The 21,456-nt window shown below is 39.4% G+C and overlaps 1 protein-coding gene across 2 annotated transcripts in view; it reads right to left on the bottom strand.

Annotated features, from left to right (window-relative positions):
* LOC126251958 (phosphoinositide 3-kinase regulatory subunit 4) overlaps window positions 1-21,456 on the bottom strand; it is a 209,624-nt gene that overhangs the window by 110,711 nt on the left and 77,457 nt on the right. For both annotated transcript variants that reach the window (XM_049952721.1, XM_049952722.1), the window contains exons 8-11: window positions 21,192-21,344; window positions 12,814-12,919; window positions 12,586-12,726; window positions 3,569-3,645 (exon numbers count right to left, since the gene is read on the bottom strand). In XM_049952721.1, the coding sequence (XP_049808678.1) occupies window positions 3,569-3,645; window positions 12,586-12,726; window positions 12,814-12,919; window positions 21,192-21,344 (477 nt within the window). The remainder of the gene's footprint in view (window positions 1-3,568; window positions 3,646-12,585; window positions 12,727-12,813; window positions 12,920-21,191; window positions 21,345-21,456) is intronic.

Below are 21,456 nucleotides of genomic sequence, written 5' to 3'. Positions count from 1 at the left end.
AACAAGTCCTCAAGCTTCTCATACAGTGTTTCCAATTGAGAATATGGTACCTGATTGGACAAAAGGTGAACTGTGTCAGTGATAGAAAATCCAAATGCCTGTAATGCGTCAATCCCAAACAAGTTCTGAACATTGGCATCAGAAACCACCAAAAATGTAATGGAATGAACCACTGCCTTGTAAGAGGTGGATGCCATAAATTGCTCCAACAGTGCAATGTTCTGTTTGTTATAGCTGACCAGCTCCCACATAACTGGTGACAAAGGAGATGAACCTAAACTCAACACAGGTTTAAGAATTCAATAATGTCATTGCAGCACCTGTATCGACCTGTAGCTGGAGAACTTGGAGAAAAACACTTAACTCGATAAACAACTTGGGAGAAGTCACCAGCAATGGAGTCACACAGTTTACGTCCATGTCCACATCCCAAGCAACAGTCAGTGAACGACACACAGAGGCAATGTGGATTTATTCTGGCAAGCTTTACTAGTAGCCCAGTGCTCAGGGCATGCTGAACATTTGTGTTGGACAAAACAGAAAGGACAAGACAGAAATAGAGAAGGCTGATGCTGGGGCTGCAGTAGTCATGGCTGCAAGGAGTAGTCTTGGTCTGCTCGGTGCTGGGCCTGCAAGTTTATCGCTGCCACTACTGCTTCCTCGTGCAAACTACTGTCATCCTAGTGGACACATCTTGTGACACTACTGCCACATCGCCCCACACTTCAATTTGGTCACCCGCTGCCTGATAAACATCAAAACATTATGCAGAGTAAAGCCCACTGGCGCACTTCCATGTCTGGAGCTAAACAGATAATTGCGTCACACACCACAGAGTCTGCATACAAGTCACTATGGCCATCAGTAATTAAGTGATGCTTACAGCTAAGGCCATGAAGCTCGGCTGGCCAGGACTTTTATGACAGGTTTGGTTTCTTGTGTCATCAGTAGAATTCTACTCACGTCACTATGACATGCATTCTTTTGGGATGGTAGTTGGACAATAAACTGCACATTTGATCAAAAGCAAGAGCTGCCAGTTCTTGTAATGGGGCAGGCTGACACAGTAACTGATACACCTTAGGTGGAATCCACAATAGCAATAAGGCTTTGCACAAATTCAAGTCCATCACACCAAAAGCCAAAAAAGGCTGTCTGAGCCATTTTTTTTTAAGCTTCCCAATGCTCAGCTGAATCATCATACAAAGGAAAAGTAGGTGAATAGACTGGTGGAATGGCACCCTGTCCGTTAACGGAAACACACAAAGAGGTCACTCCTGAAGTGAGCTGTTCATCAATCAGGGCCAGTAGCATGACATCCATAATTACTAAACCTGATGAAACAACACTTGAACACTGCACACATGGAAATTGTTCCAAACTTGTGATCAATCACATAGGAACAAAGTAATACATTAAACAGATCCAAGTAACACAAACATGGCTTTATTCATAAACCACTAAACAATAACTCCACATGCAACAAGAAAGAAGAATCATATAGGAGGTGCAACATCAAGTGATACACAGAGCAACTGATGTGGGTGATACAGACTAAAAGAATATAGTGGGAGTGGGTCAGTGCTGCTCCATACGTATATAGGCGTGAGTCACTGGCACAAATTGTGGAAAAGACCGTGCCATGTGCATGCTTCCCACAGGTGGCCTATAGTGGCTGGCCTGTGCTGATACAGATGATGGTTGATTTAAGTACACACAACTGGTGGCACTACACTCGGTGCACTCACACTCACACACACTAGTAACAGGATGCAGCAAATTGATTTTTAAGAATGCTCGAAAATCTGAGACTTTGTTTTGAATGCATCAGCAGTTGATCACTATGATTTCAGTATAGGCTCAGCAGTGAAAGGCACATCTTTAGGTCTTATACTAATATTTTGGCAAATAGTACAGCTACCATCACTGGACAGGATGGAAATCACCTAATCTAAATAGACATTTTGTGTACCCTACACAGTCTGCTACCTGGGTTGCTGCCTCTGACGTGTAGTGCATACCCGGCCCACTTTCAATACGGTGGTATAAATCAAGAAAGCCACAGCCTAATATGTGACAGAACATTTAAAGTTTCTCATTCAAGCCTTCTACTCAACTCAGAACCAAGGAACCACAGTCAATTATGGAGGCACTGCTGCAGATTGTGAGTTTTATTGAAACTCTGTGAGGATGGCTGACAATCTCTGTCTTTTCTGCTACTCACTGGAATGATCCAAGTATCACCCCTGAGCTCAAATGACAGGCAATGTCTGTTCCAATGTGTGTCACAATCTGCTGCTAGTTACACCCTGCTCTCTCAATGGCTGCCAAAACAGCCTCTTCAACATGCTGAATGAGGCCTCCAGAGATACACACGGACTGCACTAGGTGATCTCAATCATCATCATTTACCTCAGATGTGAAACTATCCACTGTAATTTCAACTTGCAACAATTAACAGACCCTTACCCTTTTACATTTGTCCAACCTAAACACAAGAAAAGCACACTTCCCTACAGGTGAAGCCTGTTGCAGTGGCTCAGATTCACAGTCAGTGGAGACAGCACCATAAACCTGTTGGTTAGGTGGATGAGTATTGTACCTCAAGTTCACCTTGGTCCCAACCTTCCCTGTATAGGACCCTTACACAAACCACTGATTCACCACTCACAGTCCACTTGTCGAGCAGCCATAGGCCCAGTATTTCCTAGAGACAACACAGTACCCAAAGGGAAAGAAAGTACTTGAGGTAGCTTTGGCGTCTCTAGTATGTGAGTCTCATCAGTTTGCCTAACCCAACCACCTGTAGCAGCTTTCTACTGCTTGACAACAGTCAGCACAATTTCCAGTGGCTTACAAAAACCAAATGAGCACAACATTCACAGAGAAGCTACAATTCTGACTAGTGGAATGTGTATCTGAGCAGCAAACATTTAGGGCCTAATTTGAAATTAGCCTCTGTGATTCTTGTTTAATTTTAGGAACAGTTACACAAAGATGCCCTTTTAAGAGGTGAAACTACAACACCCAAGGAAGTGGTTTGTTTCTAGAAGTTAGTGATTTCCTAACAGTGTTAAAAGTTTTGTGGTAGAAACTTTCTTTTTGTTGAGTTTGTGTTTACTCACAGAATTTCATAACAAACGCATAAGTAGTGGAATTTAATGACAAAGCCAAGCAGTATACACTGTTATTGAAAGATGAAGCTAATTGGAACAGGATATGAGAGTTATAATATGTATAAACACACCACAGCAGCTGACTGTGTATGAGTTATGTTTACATTGCAACTGTGAAATATTAAACAATTCCACTCATCAGCAGAAAAAGGTGGAAATATTGCACTGATAATGTCAAAAATTCTCAAGGATCAACATTTAATCATATAGTCATTCACTCAAACTAGGGTGACTGGATGAACAAAGATACTATTGTTAATATTTGGAGAAAACACAAATGTGATTCAGAACTGATGATGTAGTAGGTCTACAAATTTTGTGCAGCACTTGTTAATATCTGAAACAACACAATTTATCATGACATTACATACACCTTTGATTACAATACAAACCTGAGAGCTGTTTCTGCAAGTTCTGCAATGTTTTCTGCATATGCTGCTCTCACTATGACTGCCTCATCATGTGTTACCTAGAACAAAGAACGAAATATAATTATGTAGTACAAAAACATACTGTCATTCCAAGAAAAGCCATCAAGGAACAAGATGATCTAGTAATGAAAGATAATGACAAAATGATTCATGAAATCCAATATATTAAATAGCCTCTTTAACATTACTTTCTAAATGTATCTTAGAACATCGGTATGATCAGTTCAAATACAAAAGAATGGCAATACATGTGATAATCAGTACCACAAGTATTTAATCGTTTCAAGACCAACACAACTTTTTCCAGGGAAATACAAAAAAGGTATCTTTTCAGACACACTAAACTATGCCTCTTTAATAAAGGTAGGGCAATTGACAAAAATCATCAACATATTTGATTCTTAAAATTTTTGAAAAAAGTAATGTATTTGAGAATGGTTGAATATATCTGCAAATGTAAGATACTGAGCCAATAACAATTTAGATTCCACCACAATTTAGGTTCCAGAAGTGCCTCTCCACTGAATGTGCCATCTGCCATTTTGCTGACAGTATATTAAAATATATGTATGACAAGATTTCTGTTACTAAGATTTTCTGTAAGCTGCCTGAGGCATCTGACTGTGCAAATCACAGAATTAATTTTTAGACATGTAACATTTTTTATGTTTGAAGTACTTCATGTATAACTGATAGAAAGCAAACAGTCATGTTAGAAAGCTCATACTGCTCTTATGCTGGATGTTCTGACAGGGGAAAAATCATTACTGCTGTTACACAGGGTTCAGTTCTGGAAGCTTGCTGTATGTAAATGACCTCCTATCTCGCACTGATGCAGGAGAAATAGTGTTCATAATCAAGCCCAACAGAACTGCAACAACAGAAGGAGCAATAAATGAAATATTCAAAAGCTTGTTGGTTGGTTCCCAGTAAGTGTTCATTTAACTTAGAAAAAACACAGTTCATTTAATTCTGTAGAAGGTAAGTTTTATCACCACCAATACAACTTGGTAGAAAGGAAATAAGTAAAACTGGTTGTTCGAAATACCTGGCTGTGCATACTGATCAGAACTTGAAATAGAATCACATTTTGCAATTCTTCTCAAACACTTGAGTTTAGCAGCAATTGCTTTACATGAAACTGCTGATTTTGATGATGAAACCATTAGGAATACCTTCATTCACTGACGTCATATGCAATAATCTAGTGGGGCAATCCCACATATGGACACAAGTATTCATTGCACAGAAACATGTTGTAATGATAATGTCTAGACTCCATCCTCAAACTTCAGGTAGACAACCATTTAAAAAATTGGGTATACTAACAACAGCCATGCAAAATCTTTGCTCTCTTATGAAGTTTGCTGCGGAGAATCAGGTAAAATTTTAAAATAATGGCAGTAGTCATAATGTAGTGCAAGGAACAAAAGTTCTCCACTACCCACGAATTAACCTTATTCTTGCACATAAAGGAGAGTATGCAGCCATAAAAGTATTCGACCACCTCTCTTTTGAATGAATAGTGCTGTCAAATGACTAACATATTGAAATCATTTTCACCTTCAAACTCATTCTATCCCATCTGAATAATTAGTATCTGTATGTGATAGGGTTATACTTATCAAATAGTGTTGCTTTAAAAAAAAAGTCCAAGCATGTTAACATCAACAGTAGTAACATTTTGACAGAGGAGAATTAGTTTATTTGTGAACATACTGACACTTTCCACATCATAGCAAGGTGTCATAAATATTATCCATGGCACATAAGGTAAAACCAAATTAAACTAAAGTGGACACTGAAACCACTTCACCCAGTGAATCTCTCAAAGGATACTTTGAGGAGCATACTTTCTGAGACTCTGAACTTTTACAAGTCTCTGGTAATATTTTTAAGCAAGCTTTCTTATATCTGAGATTGTTACTTACATATCAATCACTATTAGATTTCTTTAGCTGCTTTAGAAGTAATCATTTTCTGTCCCAAGAACTTAACCAACATTTCCTTTGGGTTATCAGATTCCAATTATTATATTATTATTTTGTTTATTTTTTCAATTGTCCTACAATCCAGAGTTCAAAGACACATAAACAGCAAATAAGAGGAAGAATTTTTGTCTCACTCCACTAAAATGTATAAAATAATGGATGTAAGAAGTTTGTATGAACATTGGTCTGAGGATAAACAGCAATATTGGCACATCTAATCTGCTTATGAGTGGCTGATACTGTAGCTTCTTTTTAAGTCTTAGGACAGCACTGGAATAACATAATGGGGAATAGTATTGTCTACATCTATGATTTTTATGCTCTTCCAAGCACAGCTTTGCCTGCAGACCTTCCTTTTTCTGTGGAGCTACCGACTCATCAATGACACACAACATAATAGACACTTACAGATAGACAGTGCTATATTACTTAAGACAAGTTTTTTAAATACAACTATTTCAGCTCCATTAACATGATGCTTTCAGGCTCAAAATCAAGAGTGCTGGTGTGAGACTTACCAGAAGCTTGCATTTTTTGGCACAATAGCAGATGAATGAGAGGTACTGTCGCAATGGGTAATCAACGTATCATACACATTATGAGTTGCACTGTATCTTCAAAACACAAAGCTCAGTCATCTATATCTGCATCTACACCTAAATCTACATCTACACCTACACTCTGGAAGTCAAATTACTGTATGTGACAGAAAGTACTTGTACTTTAGTTAACACTATCATTTTCCCCTTTTCCTGTCCCATTCACACATGATGGATGAGAAGAATGACTTAATAAGTTTCAGTATGAGCTTTAATTTCTCTTATTGTTTTCCACTGAGGTCATTTTGCAAGATGTTTGCGAAGTTCTTCTTTGAACATACACTCTCTGCCTTTTAGAAGTATATCTCTCTCATCATAGAGAACACGCTTCTTTTAGAATCTGCCAACGGACTTAGATACCATCTCCGTAACAGTGTCATGCTTACTAAACAAATCCATGATCAACCAAGGTAGTTATAGCCTAGCCACTACTCACACAAATTTTTCCTCAGAATCTGTGCTTCCATTGACATTGGCCGAAAAGATGGTGTTAAAAGTAGGCTATTGTCAATAATGTAGTCTAAACCACATTTGCAGTTCGAATACTTCAGTTGCACTTAGATGTTAAATAAACTACTGTTTATGGCCAGATCAAGTCTCATCTATTATAATCATAGTAGAGATAACTGGACAGGTACATAATGCACTGACATCAAGCAACACAGTTCAAGTGCAGTAACCCAACAGTGACACAATTAAGCACAGTTATTACTTTGTGGCCAGTCACTGTACCAGTCACTCATCTCACTGTCCTTCTAAGCACATAATCAAATCAAAACAAATAAAATATGATCAACAAGAAACATTTGGAAGTAACACAGTTCACAGTCTGATCCTATTGCCAAAGTGAGCTTTACTGAAGTATGGCACAGTCCATTATAATAATTACACACTCACTGTCCAACTAACCATTTAAACAGTCAATAAATCATTGAAAAAACTCCTGGACATGAAATTTAGATAAAATATGGTATATTTTCTGACTTTTAATTTATAATATATCACTGCAGTACATTTCCCCGTATCAGTCAGTGGACATACATTTCGTATTCATAACTCTCCACAGACTGACTTAAATGGCCTCCAACATGCCTCATTTATAAGGTTACATTAATTAAAACTGAAGTTGCCCATTGCTGTTCACTAAACTTTTCACAAATTACAATGAAAGATTTACATTTCTTATTAAATTAATAGTAGATGAAAATTTATTCAACAAGGACTTTTAGATACAATGATAATTTGTGCTGAATTATCCTGGTTACTTTGCATAAATGTGGGATTCTATTGCAGTAATAATGTTTTACTTACAGATCTTAATTACTCTAAAACCAAATGACTGCAAGAGTTGCTAACATATTTTTGTCTCTGGTTGTATGGAAGCATTAGATATTTCTGTAGTTTATTCATCTATCTTATTAAAAAGTTGAACAAACCATGAGACAGTATTCGAAATCTTCAGATACTGTGTACATTTTGTGTAAATGACTCTATCGAAGATACTACAAAATTTGAAAATAATAATAATTTTGGGAGGAAGAAAAATTTAACGGCTGGAAAAAATTCACCTCCTTTGTTACATGCACTTCTGTGGATCCTGCCTGGTAGTAAGGCCACCAGACTACACTTAAAAATAAATTGCACAAGTGTTTTCACATTAAAAATCTGCCCTAACCTCACTACATACTACTGTATTGTTTTCGACAACAAACACATCTCCAAAATCCTGGTAAAGTCTGTTACTGATATATATTTCAAATGCAATTTTAAATTTTGTGGATATTCACTTCTGTTTTTAGCCAAGTTTCTGCTCCAGTACCACATGGACATGTTTATCAATTTATGAACACAACTAGTTCTGTGACCTTTCCATGGATGCTCCTGCAATTACGAAACAATATATTAACAAACTGCTTTTTCCAATCTGCAATGACAACTGTTCATCTCTGTAATTAATGGTACTGATATTCTCCCCTCTCTTAAATCTGTACATACCTCAATGAACCCCTGGAGGGGTTTCTCTATCCTAAAAAAACTCACACATGCACATCACATGTAGTTAGTCATTTCTGCAACCCCTTCCTGTGTGTAGTGCACATCTGACCTATTTAACTGGGTCCTACAATTCTGCCCCTGATTGAAGAGGTTGTGAAATTCACATTCAGTACTGTCACAGAATCATCAAAGCTCCTGGTTTATGCCTTCCACTCAGCTCCAAACCCGACAACTTTAATCCATTCTGGAAACAAGACTGCATCAAGCAGCTCAGCTTCTCCCCCCTTTGCAAGGTTAACGCATGGTTCACACTGAGATGATACGATATGCTACATGACAGGCTGCAATAAAGGTTGCATGATGCAACTCTTATCAGTGTGACTCTCGTGTTCTCACATATGCAATATGATATGTGATGCAACCTGCATTACAACAAACAACAAGAGAGCACAAATCATGTTTGTGGCTCAGTTGCAATCATGAGCTCTTCTGAAGACAACTTTATTATGGCTTATCATTATTTAAAGCTCAAAAAACTTAAAAAGGCACCCATACAATGCTTTCAATATCAAACATAGTTCTGCTGTGGTGTTCTGTCAGTTCTATCAAATGAACACAAATTTCATGAGTCCTGCAGAATGGGCACGAATTCTACAGAATGAGTCCAGACAGTTTCCACTTTTTGGAGACACTAGTATCAGCTACTCTGACACAGCGGGAGAGACATTTACGACATGCTATTCCTTCTGCTGTGAAGGTAAGTTGCGGAAGACTGTGAATGGCATTAAAAATGCCACCATCAAAAGCTTATTTTTTTGTAAGATCACTCAGTGTAGTAGACTATTCAGTGAAGTATATATACAAATAATGGTTACAAGTTAAAAAGCTACAGCTGTTCAGTTTCTTAAAGTACAATGTGATTCAGATTCAGATGTATTCACAACAAATGTTGCCAGATTTGAAGTTAGATCAGTCATCATCATTGTTGTAGCAGTGACTGGTGAATTCTGTTTAGGGATAGACGAAGTGTTTGAAATGAACAAAACTCATGATGAAGAAGAAAATTCCAATGTCGTCTTCTCAGCTCCGTCCAGCTGCTCATTTAAAAGCAACAAGATTTTTTTTCTTTAGAGCTCTTTTACATCTGTCACTAAGTTTCTTGAAATCAGGGAGCATGGACTGAAAACACATCCAGTCAGCATCGTCAGCTGATGATTTCATTAAGTTTCTTGACTTCCACCCAGTCAGCAAATGCTTTCTCAGCATCAATCTTGCTGACTTCAGCTTTACTGAGGGAAGGTGGTTGTACCACCCCCATCACATTCAACCATCACGTCACTTGTTTCTTCTAACATTTGACAACTTCCCATTCCCTGTGGGTCAGTGGCAGACAGCGTTGCACCAAAACTGCCATGTTGTCTTCATTTTTCTCAAGTGGAGTTACATGGCCAGAAGAGGAATACACACTGATGTACAGAGAAAAGATAGATAGTGGACCAAATAATATGGTTTCTTAACTGTAGAAAACTTTTACTCAAAGCTGTTTTTTTTTTTTTTTAAATATACTGAAACTGGGGCTTGCTCAGTTTGTAGACCTGCGATTAATGTTTTCAGAACCTTAAATGGGGGCTCCTCCATCCAAGTTTTGAATGAAGTACTTTTTAGACTATGATTAACATTTTACAATCACTGCTAAAATCAATAGGTTTGTTACCTGAATAAGAAACTGAATAAAAAAAAAATAATGAGTTAAAAATGATGGTACAGATTCCACAGCCAATTCTTAACTGTTTCTTTCATTTCCGTCTCTAACTTCCTCTACTCCAAGCTGGTCACATCTGCCTTTGAATATGATTTCATTTTGTAGCCCCACAGACAAAGGCTCTTTCTTCAACAAGCTGGACAAAACATATCATTTTCAAACAGTCCTCTTCTGTGTTGACTATATGCAGCACAGAAAGAAACGCACAGCATAAGGTGTGTTTCCAACTTGAAAGCACACACTTCAGTAAATGCTTCAGTATGTATCAGCAGCATATGAAAAAGAGAAACATGAGGCAGCTCCGCACAGTGTGGCATGCAGCCACAGTGTCGAGCGGGGCACTCTGTATCTTGTCATTGCCAAATGTCGAAATGTACCATGCATTTACTCGAGACAGTGGAAAGAAGCACAGCACTCCTTTCAGCATCAAAAATAATTAAAATATGTTAGCTGTGTTTCTTACACAGCAATATATGCCCTAAAATGTGCCAAACATAAACTGGCCAGCAAAACATATTTTTCACTGTGAACTTTTCAAAATATGCAAGGTGTCATACTTTACTTTGAAGTATCATAATAACTACGGGCAATAGTGAAAGTAAAACAAGTTCCTTATGAAGTTCTGATATCAGACTATAAGATGTCAAAAAATCCATTTTTTTATCATACGGTTTTCTCAAAACTGAATGAGAAAGATTGCGATGTAGAGTACACACACAAAACTCAGAAAAGTGGTCGCATTGCATATCATATCACACTCTGTATCACCTCAGTGTGAACCATGTGTAATTGTCTTCATCAATTCTGCCAGCCGCCCTTAGGAAGCAAGGATGACCTCAGAACCCAGGTAGTAGGTGTCATGTGCCAACTGTCACCTGTGCTGACAGGAGCGGTGACCTGCAGACAGCTGACCCCGGTGAACTCAATCACTGCCAGCAGAGCTTCCTCCACATTTGAATGTGACACCTAGAAAGCAAACAGAGTGAACACTGGCCTTCCTTCCCAAACTGCCTGCTATTTCCCTAAGGTGCTCCATCACTCACCTCTTATTGGAGCTCCCAGTGACCAGTAAAAACACCCTCTGCACTTGTCCAGACCTATCAGAGGGATTGTCCCCACTCTCAACAGGCAAGGCATCACCTCCTGGTTCAAATGTATTCTCAGTAATGGGCAAGACTGCAAAACATCTTAAGGCTTACAGAGACAAGCATGTGGCCAGTACCCACTTTCATCTTCCACCCAGAGATTTGTGAGACTGCCACTGTTCATCATTCACCCCAGGTGAGAGTGAAACAGTCCGGCCATGTACACTGGAAGGTGCTGTGACATCAGGGAGCCCAGACAAGACCAAAAGTGCAACCGCTTTCTATACAAGTGCCTCAACACCACTTTAGCCCATGGCAGTAGCCTGAAGTCTGTCAACACAGTTTTCAACTGTTTCTGGAGTGACCAAGCGCACTGCATCCGTACTCAACAAGCACAATCCCTATAAATCTTCTTCTTGCTTTCAGAAGCACATTAAGAAATATACTACTATCTCATGCAGTCACTAGATATGGTCTAAGTACTGCTGCTACAATCAAATCTTCCAATCATTTTGGAGGATTGGAGATATAGTCAGCTTGTTCAAATTAGACATCTAGTCAACTTGGTCAAGAATCCCATAAGATTGTGGATGAACGTCATTAAGGTACCCAATGTGACTGCGAGCCACTGTACATCAAGTAGACACAATGCTGCACTCTGCAGTGATGTTTGCATTACTCCAGAATGTCTGCTTGAGGCAGAAAGGTAAATCTGGAACAACCAAATACAAACTGGATAAAGGTCATGTGGTCAGTTTTGGATAACTAGATTACTGTGCAGTACATGTGGATTCAAGGATAGCATCACAAACAATACCATTGAAATTAGGAACAATGATTCTCTTCTGAAAAGATCTGAGGCTCTTGATCTCTGCTCAAAACCAATACTGGCCACAATACACTCAGCAAGTGCACCCAGCACTGAGACTACCAAATGGAACACACAACACACAGGATAAAAGTGCAGCTGCTCACACTACTCTCCCCACAGTGCTCTTGAGTGTGTTGAGGGCTGCAGGGCACCACCTATATAAGGACAATATATATGCTATTTCAACACTATGATGAAAGCAACATTTGCCAAAATGTCACTTCTCTTCTAAACTCAGGAACTTTATATGTGTTAAAATCATTGGGAATGACAATGAGCAAAAACAGCCTGTTGGTCTGATGAGCTAAGATTTTTATTCCTCTGTATGGGAAGGCTATAAGTGAGCTTAGCATCAATCACAAGAGGCTGCAGATTCATCGAGTATGACGTTCCTAACTCAAGCCTGTGGCAATATATTTGTGCAATATAGGGCACATTTTCAGCATACGCATTGGCAAATTTTGAGACTGTACATAGTAATGCAAAACTGATTTATTTCATCGTAATCTTTTTCAAGACAGGCTGCACTGGATAATGTTGTATTTGAGCCATACAGTGCTTGCAAATATCTAAATGAGAACCCATCAAGCCATAATGCATGACCTGTAGAGAAATTATTTATACAGTATTCATGCCTTTATGTACTAGATTAACTAGAAAATTAAAACAACTAACCTGTGCCAATCCTGGTAGAACATACTCTGGGAAAATATTGGCATCACTGCATGGAATGGTTTTGACCATTGTTAAGCATTTTGTAAGTGCCTGAATGGCCCGCACTCTGACACGAGGATATGTATCATGGACCAAATGGAACTGAAATCATAAAGAATTACATCCCTAAAGTATTATGTACCCTTATTGTCATAAATTTATCAGTTAAAGAATGAAGGAGTTACTTACGACATATGGAAGAATCCTGTCCAGAACTGTTTCAGCTGATGTGTGAGCGGCCAATTCCAAGAGTATATCTAGACTCTGTAATTTTGATGTACAATAATGCAGACCCCTGTTAAAAATAATAATACCTTAGTACATCAGAGAGCTCCCCTAAAATCTACTCTACTTTTCATCTAAATCTTCTAGATTTCATAAAGATTGAATACTGCAGGTTTAAAATTACTTTCAGTAGTGACGAGTGTATCGTAAACGCATTGTCCACAACAGTGAGTATTGGAGCAGGTACAAACTGCACATTATAGTCTGTTTTAGTATCTGTTAGGCTTTCCCTGAGATGATTTACAGCCAGTTTCTGTTAGGTTTGCTGTTGAGCCTTCTCCATTTATCAAACCATTCTTAATCTTATTCCAAGTGAATCCCAATATTTCAAATTGCTTAGTGATTTTTCACTTATGCATGAAATTAAATATCTGATTTATCTCCAATACTTTACAAAAATGTTATGAAATATGTGTGCAAATAAGTAACTCAACAAAAATAACCACATCATTAAACAAATTTTCAGCCACTTTAAAAATGCAATCATACAAAATTTAATATTTTTATAAGCAATGTGGCAATGCATTGAATGATGCAGAGGACGGGCTAATAACAGTATGCAACTATAAATCTTTCTTTGTTAACAACAGAAAAATTTTGCTAAAAAGCACAAATTACAAGTGAAAGCACTAGTTCCCTACACAGAGGTATTAAAAAAAACCACTAAAATAAGGAATATTGTGTGGTTAACGATGAGGTGCAAAAGAGAACTTTCTGGTTCAATGTGGCTGAATTAACTGGTCTTCTCCAGAAACAAACTGCTGTAAATAGTCTAAAGCCATGCTCTCCCTTGCAGCCCCATCCTTGTTTGTCTTTTCAGACATTTGATAAAGAGTATAATCATTGCATGCGTCCTGTCTAATTGCAATTTCTATCTGTTGCATATTCTATTCACAACAAAGCTCTTGACGTGGTGTAGCTGACAGACTTTTCCCTATTTACAGATTAATATTTGTTATGTCTACAATTACAGCAAAACTTTTGAATATTACATATTACCAGATAGGATTAAGTCACTTAAGTGAACTGATCAGAAAGCAATGCCCTCTAATTTATTTCTCCTTTAAATCACAAGAAATGAAGTTAAATATGCACACCATTTAATCACAACTTTCATTGCCATTCTGGAAAAAAAAAGCCATTGTCACACTGAGTCTCTGAATCTTCAAAGTAATGGCCACGATACACATATCAGCTGAATATTGGTAGTATACTGATTATGCTAGATCTGCGTATAATGAAAGATGAGGTAATATTTTCCATCCACATTTTAGATTCTCAGCAATTGCTTTCACATTTGTGTCTGTTCTTGCAAAGGCACTGGAGTGTCTGATGGTCAAACATGCTGAAGTAGTGCTTCAAGTTTCTTCAGAGTGCTAATGTATTGCGCAGAATCAACTGACTGCCATCTCTCAAAAATGTTCTAGGGATCAGACTCTCCTGACCTGAATACTCATGCAGTCACTTTCATTGCAGACTGCAAGTTATGAATTTTTTTTTTTTTTTTTTTTTTTTTTTACACTGTGTGACATTTTTCCATAGACTGCCTGATTTTATTCAAGAATAAAGAAATAAACACACATCTCATTTCCTGTCACAATATTTCCTAAGTCCTTTTCTCCTGCTGTTTTCCAACTGTGCAGCAAGTTATTGGCTACTGTCTTCTTTGCCTCTTTCTTCTGATCATTACACCCAAAGCACATATACTTTTACCTTAGACTGCCTTTAAGGTGTCAAAACCTCATCTGCCGTTATCTGGATGTTTGCATGAATAATGTCTGATGTAATCATTGTAGCGGAGGGTCCGCTGCTCCATTTTTGATCCACCTACAGAGATCACCCTACAGGTTCGGTACAGTGAAAAACTATGTTCAACTGCACTGGCATCCTTCTAGCATCCTCAACAACATTATTCAGACATTTCAGAATGTGAATTGGATTTCACCTTTAACATTCAGGAATACTATCACTGTTTGTTACCTAACACACAATTTACTATTGGCCATTTTCTCAAACACCATGTATTAATGGAACACACCATTACTTCCAAAGGATGTAAAAGTAGCTTACAGCATCAATTCCAAAATTAAATTATTACAACACTTTATGAGATACAAAACTGAAAGCATCTTTCTCTAAACACTCGGTAATTTAAAAATGAAAGAGATTTTCTATAGTATAAGTATATCAAAAACAGACTTGACGGCAATAAAATATTTGTTGGCAACGGTAACCAGTTTTGGTCAAAATGTGACCACCTTCAGACCATATTACACCATGATGGCAGGTGTTAGTGTTGAACAAAGCACGTATTATGAATCCATTGTTGTTGTTGTTGTGGTCTTCAGTCCAGAGACTGTTTTGATGCAGCTCTCCATGCTATTCTATCCTGTGCAAGCTTCTTCATCTCTCAGTACCTACTGCAACCTACATCCTTCTGAATCTGCTTAGTGTATTGATCTCTTGGTCTCCCTCTACGATTTTTACCCTCCACGCTGCCCTCCAATACTAAACTGGTCATCCGTTGATGCCTCAGAACATGTCCTACCAATCAATCCCTTCTTCTAGTCAGGTTGTAGCACAAACTCCTCTTCTCCCCAATTCTATTCAATACCTCCTCATTAGTTATGTGATCTACCCATCTAATCTTCAGCATTCTTCTGTGGCACCACATTTCGAAAGCTTCTATCCTCTTCTTGTCCAAACTGGTTATCGTCCATGTTTCACTTCCATACATGGCTACACTCCATACAAATACTTTCAGAAACACCTTCCTCACACTTAAATCTATACTCGATGTTAACAAATTTCTCTTCTTCAGAAATGCTTTCCTTGCCATTGCCAGTCTACATTTTATATCTTCTCTACTTCGACCATCATCAGTTATTTTGCTCCCCAAATAGCAAAATTACTTGAAGTGTGTCATTTCCTAATCTAATTCCCTCAGCATCACCCAACTTAATTCGACTACATTCCATTATCCTCGTTTTGCTTTTGTTGATGTTCATCTTATATCCTCCTTTCAAGACACTGTCCATTCCGTTCAGCTGCTCTTCCAGGTCCTTTGCTGTCTCTGAAAGAATTACAATGTCATCGGCGAACCTCAACGTTTTTATTTCTTCTCCATGGATTTTAATTCCTACTCCAAATTTTTCTTTTGTTTCCTTTACTGCTTGCTCAATATACAGATTGAATAACATCAGGGATAGGCTACAACCCTATCTCACTCCCTTCCCAACCACTGCTTCCCTCTCATGCCCCCTGACTCTTATAACTGCCATCTGGTTTCTGTCATCATCATCTTGGACAGTTTCCAGCCACTGGCTGGGTCTGTCGGGAACACAAGCCTCTCCATCGTGTTCTGTATTTCCACCATTCCCCCTCTTCCACCTTCGTCCAGTTCTCTCCTCTTCTCGTCACACATTCCTTCACTCCCTTCACCCATCTATCTCTTGGTCTTCCTCTGGGCCTCTTCCCCTCCAGTTGCAGATCAAACATCCTCTTTGGAATTCTTCCCTCATCCATTCTCTTCATGTGTCCATACCACTGCAGTCTTGATTTTTCTATCCTGTCCTGTACTGGTTCCTCCTTTAGTCTTTCCCTCACATACACATTTCGCAATCTGTCTCGTCTTGTTACACTCAACCTGCTCCTCTGGAACTTCATTTCACTAGCCTGTATTCTACTTTTGTCGCTTTTGTGCATTACCCATGTCTCACTTCCGTATGCCAATATGGGGACAAAGTAGGTTCGGTATATAATTCCCTTGGATTTGTGTGGCACCTCCTTGCACCAAATAAGCCCCCTAATGCATTTGTAGAACTGCCCTGCTTTTCTGCACCTTTCATTTATTTCCATTGCGTTTCCCCCCTTACTTTCAATCATGCTTCCCAGGTACTTGAAGTTCTCTACCACCTGTAGTTTTTCCCCTCCACAAGTTATATCCACATTTGGCCTATTCTTCTTCCTTGTTGTGACAGTTATTTCACTTTTCTTTGCAGAGAAATGCATTCCATATTGTGCTGCCGTTGCCTCCCATGCATCTAACTGCTCTTGCACCTCCTTCTCGCAATTTCCCCATAACATCAGGTCATCGGCAAAAAGCACTGCTTTCATTTTATGATCTCCAATTGCATCTGATACTTGCTGTAGGATTTCATCCATAACAATAATAAACAATAAAGGCGAAAGTGCACTTCCCTGTCGCAGCCCATTTTCCAGCTTGAACCATGCAGTACGTTCCCTCCCCACTTTCACACAACTCTCACTTCCCTCATACATTTTTCTGACTTTTCGTGTTATCTCTTCATCTATCCCTTTTGCGTTCAGCACATCCCAGAGCTTGTCCCTACAGATACTGTCATACGCCTTCTCAATATCTAAAAAGGCCATGATTAAGTCCTTCCCGTACTCATAGTGCCTTTCCTGCAGTTGCCTTACCGCAAATATGAGGTCCGTTGTTGATCTTCCCGGTCTGAAACCGTACTGCTCCTCTTGCAGTCTACTTTCAATACTGCTTCTTATTCTCTTCTCCAGGATCTTTTCATAGATTTTTCCACAGTGGCATAGCAGGGTGATTCCTCTGTAGTTCTCACATCTCCTTTTATCCCCTTTCTTGAAGATCGGGACTATAATTCCTTTCTTCCAATCCTCAGGAATTTTGTTCTCCTTCCACACCACCCTCAGCACTCTGTATAGCCACTGGGTTCCTACTACTCCTGCTGCTCATATCATATCCACCGTTACTTCGTCCCAACCTGGTGCCTTGCCCCCTTTCATCCTCTTTATGGCTTCTTCCACTTCATTCCAAGTTAGATCATCAATTTCCCCACTATTATAATCGTCTGCTGCCTTAGGCTCTCCATCGCTGTTAGTTACCCCCTTGGCGGCATTCAACAGATCTTCAAAGTACTCCTTCCAAATCTTTTTGAGCTCATGCATTTCCTCCACAACTCTTCCATTATTATCCATGATCCTCAGGCACTCGCTTCTGTCGTTCCTCTTATTTCTTACCATGGTGTAAAGTACTTTTTTGTTCCCTTCACTGTCCTCTTCTAACATTCTTGTCCATTTTTCCATCCACTTCTTCTTCTCCACCCTTACTATGGTCTGTGCCGCTTTCTTGCTTTCCTTATATTTTACCCTAGCTTCCTCTGTTCGGGTCTGGAACCATTCTCTGAAGGCTTTGTTCTTTCGAAGTACTGCCTCTTTACATATGTTGTTCCACCATGGGGTTTCCTTACTTCTCCTCTTTGTGCTAGTTCTTCCGCACACAGTCTCAGCTGCCTCAACTAGAGCCCTCTTAAAATCTCCCCATTCTTCTTCCACTGTTCTCTGATCTTCCTTTGGCAGCTGCTTCCTGATCAGTGTCTGGTACTGGGTCCTCCATTCATCCTCTTTCAGCATCCAAGTCTTCAACCTTTTCTCCTGTATATCTGTTGCCCTCCTATCTTTTTTCTCTCTCAGGGTGGCTACCAACAGCCGATGGTCACTGTCTAAGGCCTCAGATGGAATGACCTTAACATCTGTGAGGCTGCTCATCATCTGCCTATCCACTAGTACATAGTCTACTACTGAAGTCTACTACTGGTTTCTGTACAAATTGTAAATAGCATTTCGCTCCCTGTATTTTATCCCTGCCACCTTCAGAATTTTAAATAGAGTATCCAAGTCAACATTGTAAAACACTTTCTCTAAGTCTACAAATGCTAGAGACATAGGTTTGCCTTTCTTTAATCTTTCTTCTAAGATAAGTCATAGGGTTAGTATTGCCTCACATGTTCCAATATTTCTACGGAATCCAAACTGATCTTCCCCGAGGTCGACTTTTACCAGTTTTTCCATTCGTCTGGACAGAATTCGCGTAAGTATTTTGCAGCTGTGACTTATTAAACCGATAGTTCGGTAATATTCACATCTGTCAACACCTGCTTTCTTTGGGATTGGAATTATTATATTCTTCTTGAAGTCTGAGGGTATTTGGCTGGTCTCATACATCTTGCTTGCCAGATGGTAGAGTTTTGTCAGAGCTTGCTCTCCCAAGGCTGTCAGTAGTTCTAATGGAATGTTGTCTATTCCCGGGCCTTGTTTCGACTCAGGTCTTTCAGTGCTCTGTCAAACTCTTCATGCAGTATCATATCTCCCATTTCATCTTCATACATCCTCTTCCATTTTCATTATATTGTCCTCAAGTACATCACCCTTGTATAGAACCTCTATAAACTCCCATCTTTCTGCTTTTCCTTCTTTGCCTAGAAATGGAATGTCAATTGCTGCAATGAGCAGCTGACAGTAGTGGATCCACAATACCTGCACCATTAACTGCCACCACCTGTCATCATGGTGTAATATGATCTGAAGATGGTCACATTATGACTGAAACGGGTTACCATTGCCAATAAATATTTTATTGTAGTCAAGAGTGTTTTTAATTCAATTTTACAATATTTTATTGAGACCACTGATATTCTACACAAAAAATGTTTTCAAAAGTTACTATAAACATATCAAACAATGGAAAGTCTATGATCGAATAACAACAATATTGTGAAAAGGGTAGATTGCTACTTACCATACAGAGAACGTTATGTCACAGACAGCACAACAAAAAGACTACTGTGCATTTTAGCTTTCAGCCAAAAGGTGTTCTTCTGAAGTAGAAAACACACACAGATCCACATAAGAACAATTCTAACACACATGACCACTGTCTCTGGTAACTGTGGCCAGATTGAGTCATAACTGTGCCTAATGAGAGGAGTGCGGGGTGGGTGAGTGATGGGGGTACAGAGGAGCCGTCAGGTGGGTAGAGGAGGGAGGGATAGCAGGGTATTGAATTGGGGAGGGGGGGTGGGGGGGGGGAGCATGCAGGGAGCTTGTGGCAACATGCAGGGATGTGTGTGGACAGGACAGGGCTGCTGGGTGCAAAGTCAGGAGGCTGTGCTGGGGAGTGGGAGGGGGGAGAGGGAAAAGGAGGAAAGGGAGGAGAGATGCAGAGAATGGGAAAAAGACTACTAGGTGTATTTATGCAATAGAAATCATGTATAGTGCTGGAGTTGGAGCAGAGGAAGTAGGTGGAGGACAGACACTAGCCAAGTTTTGAGGTTGTGGGAGGGGGGAGCTACAGTCTGAAGGATATGCAGTACATAGGATTCCCATCCGTGCAATTCAGAACACCTGGTTTTCATAGGAAAGCTCCATATGACACAGGCTGTCAAGCAGTCACTGAAGTGAAGCTTATCATGTTGGGCAGCATGTTGGCCAAAGAGACAACTGGACCACCCAGTTGATGAACACACTGCCCAACACGTGTTTCATTTCAATGACTGCTTCACAGCCTGCACCATCTGGATCCTTTCTACCAAAACCAATCTTTCTAAACTACACAGGTGGGAAATCTCCCTGCAAAATATTCTATGTTCCCATAATCCCTCTAGTCTCAACCTTCACTAGCTCCTGTCCTCCATTTACTTATCCCTTTTCCTGCACCCACTCCAGTACAACACAACCTCCTACCCCACCAACGCACCTAGTAGTCCTTTTCCCCTTCTCTAGTTCTCTTCTTTTCCAGCCCTCTCCCCAAACCTCCCAGCTGTGCCTAGCAGCCCTACCCTCTCCCCATCACATCCACGTGCATTCCCACAAGCAGCACTACATCTTCTCCCACCCCATCCTACTACTATCCCACTCCCCCACCAAGCCTCCTCCTTACCCGACCACCCACCCAGGTTGCTGCTTCCATCAGGTGCAGTTACCATTCAGTCCAGTAACAGTGGCCAGAAACAGTGGTCAAGTGTGTGTGAGTTATGCTTGTGTGAATGTGTGTGTGTTTTCTACTTCTGAAGAAATTATGTATAGCAGTCTTTTTTCTGCACCTGTCCGAGACTTGACATCTCCTCCGAATGGTAAATACCGATCTATTTTCACTACTGTTGACACAAACATATCAGTCAAAATAACCTGGAATACACTATGACTGTGCATCTTTACTTCTCATAAATAGAGCTGTCATCAACCTAATGGCTATCTTGAACACCATAGTGCATAACTAGACGTAGCTCCATTACAAGTGGTGTATGCCTTACTTAAACTTGTGAACTTCCTTACTCAGCAAATGATAGGTGGAACTACATTTTAATTTGCACGGTTGCTAAAAAAGTTTTTATGTTAAACTATAATACATTAACATCAATACTAAACACCTTCATCAGTATAAAATGAAATACTTAATTTAATCATGAAAGAAATGTCTTTTCATTACTTCATATAGTTCATTTTCTCACCTTATGCAGGATGTGACTAGAGCTGTAATAATAACTAGGCCATCTGAACCATTAGGTATATCAGAATCACTGTCGTCTTGATCTGCTGGTCTCTTTTCAGCCTCTGGTACTGGCTTCAAAATATTTATTATGTTATTTACATCTTTTCTTAATCTGAAATAATAATTTTAAAAATTCAGCATAGTCCTCACATTTGATATCCAGAGAAATAATTTACTTATAATTATAAAAGATGCATGGTAAAGTACATCAGAAATGCATATGG

The sequence above is a fragment of the Schistocerca nitens genome, chromosome 4 (genome assembly GCF_023898315.1).
Source record: "Schistocerca nitens isolate TAMUIC-IGC-003100 chromosome 4, iqSchNite1.1, whole genome shotgun sequence".
Classification (NCBI taxonomy): domain Eukaryota; kingdom Metazoa; phylum Arthropoda; class Insecta; order Orthoptera; family Acrididae; genus Schistocerca; species Schistocerca nitens.
Note: the sequence above shows the minus strand (reverse complement) of the source record. Positions and strands in the feature narration are given on the sequence as shown.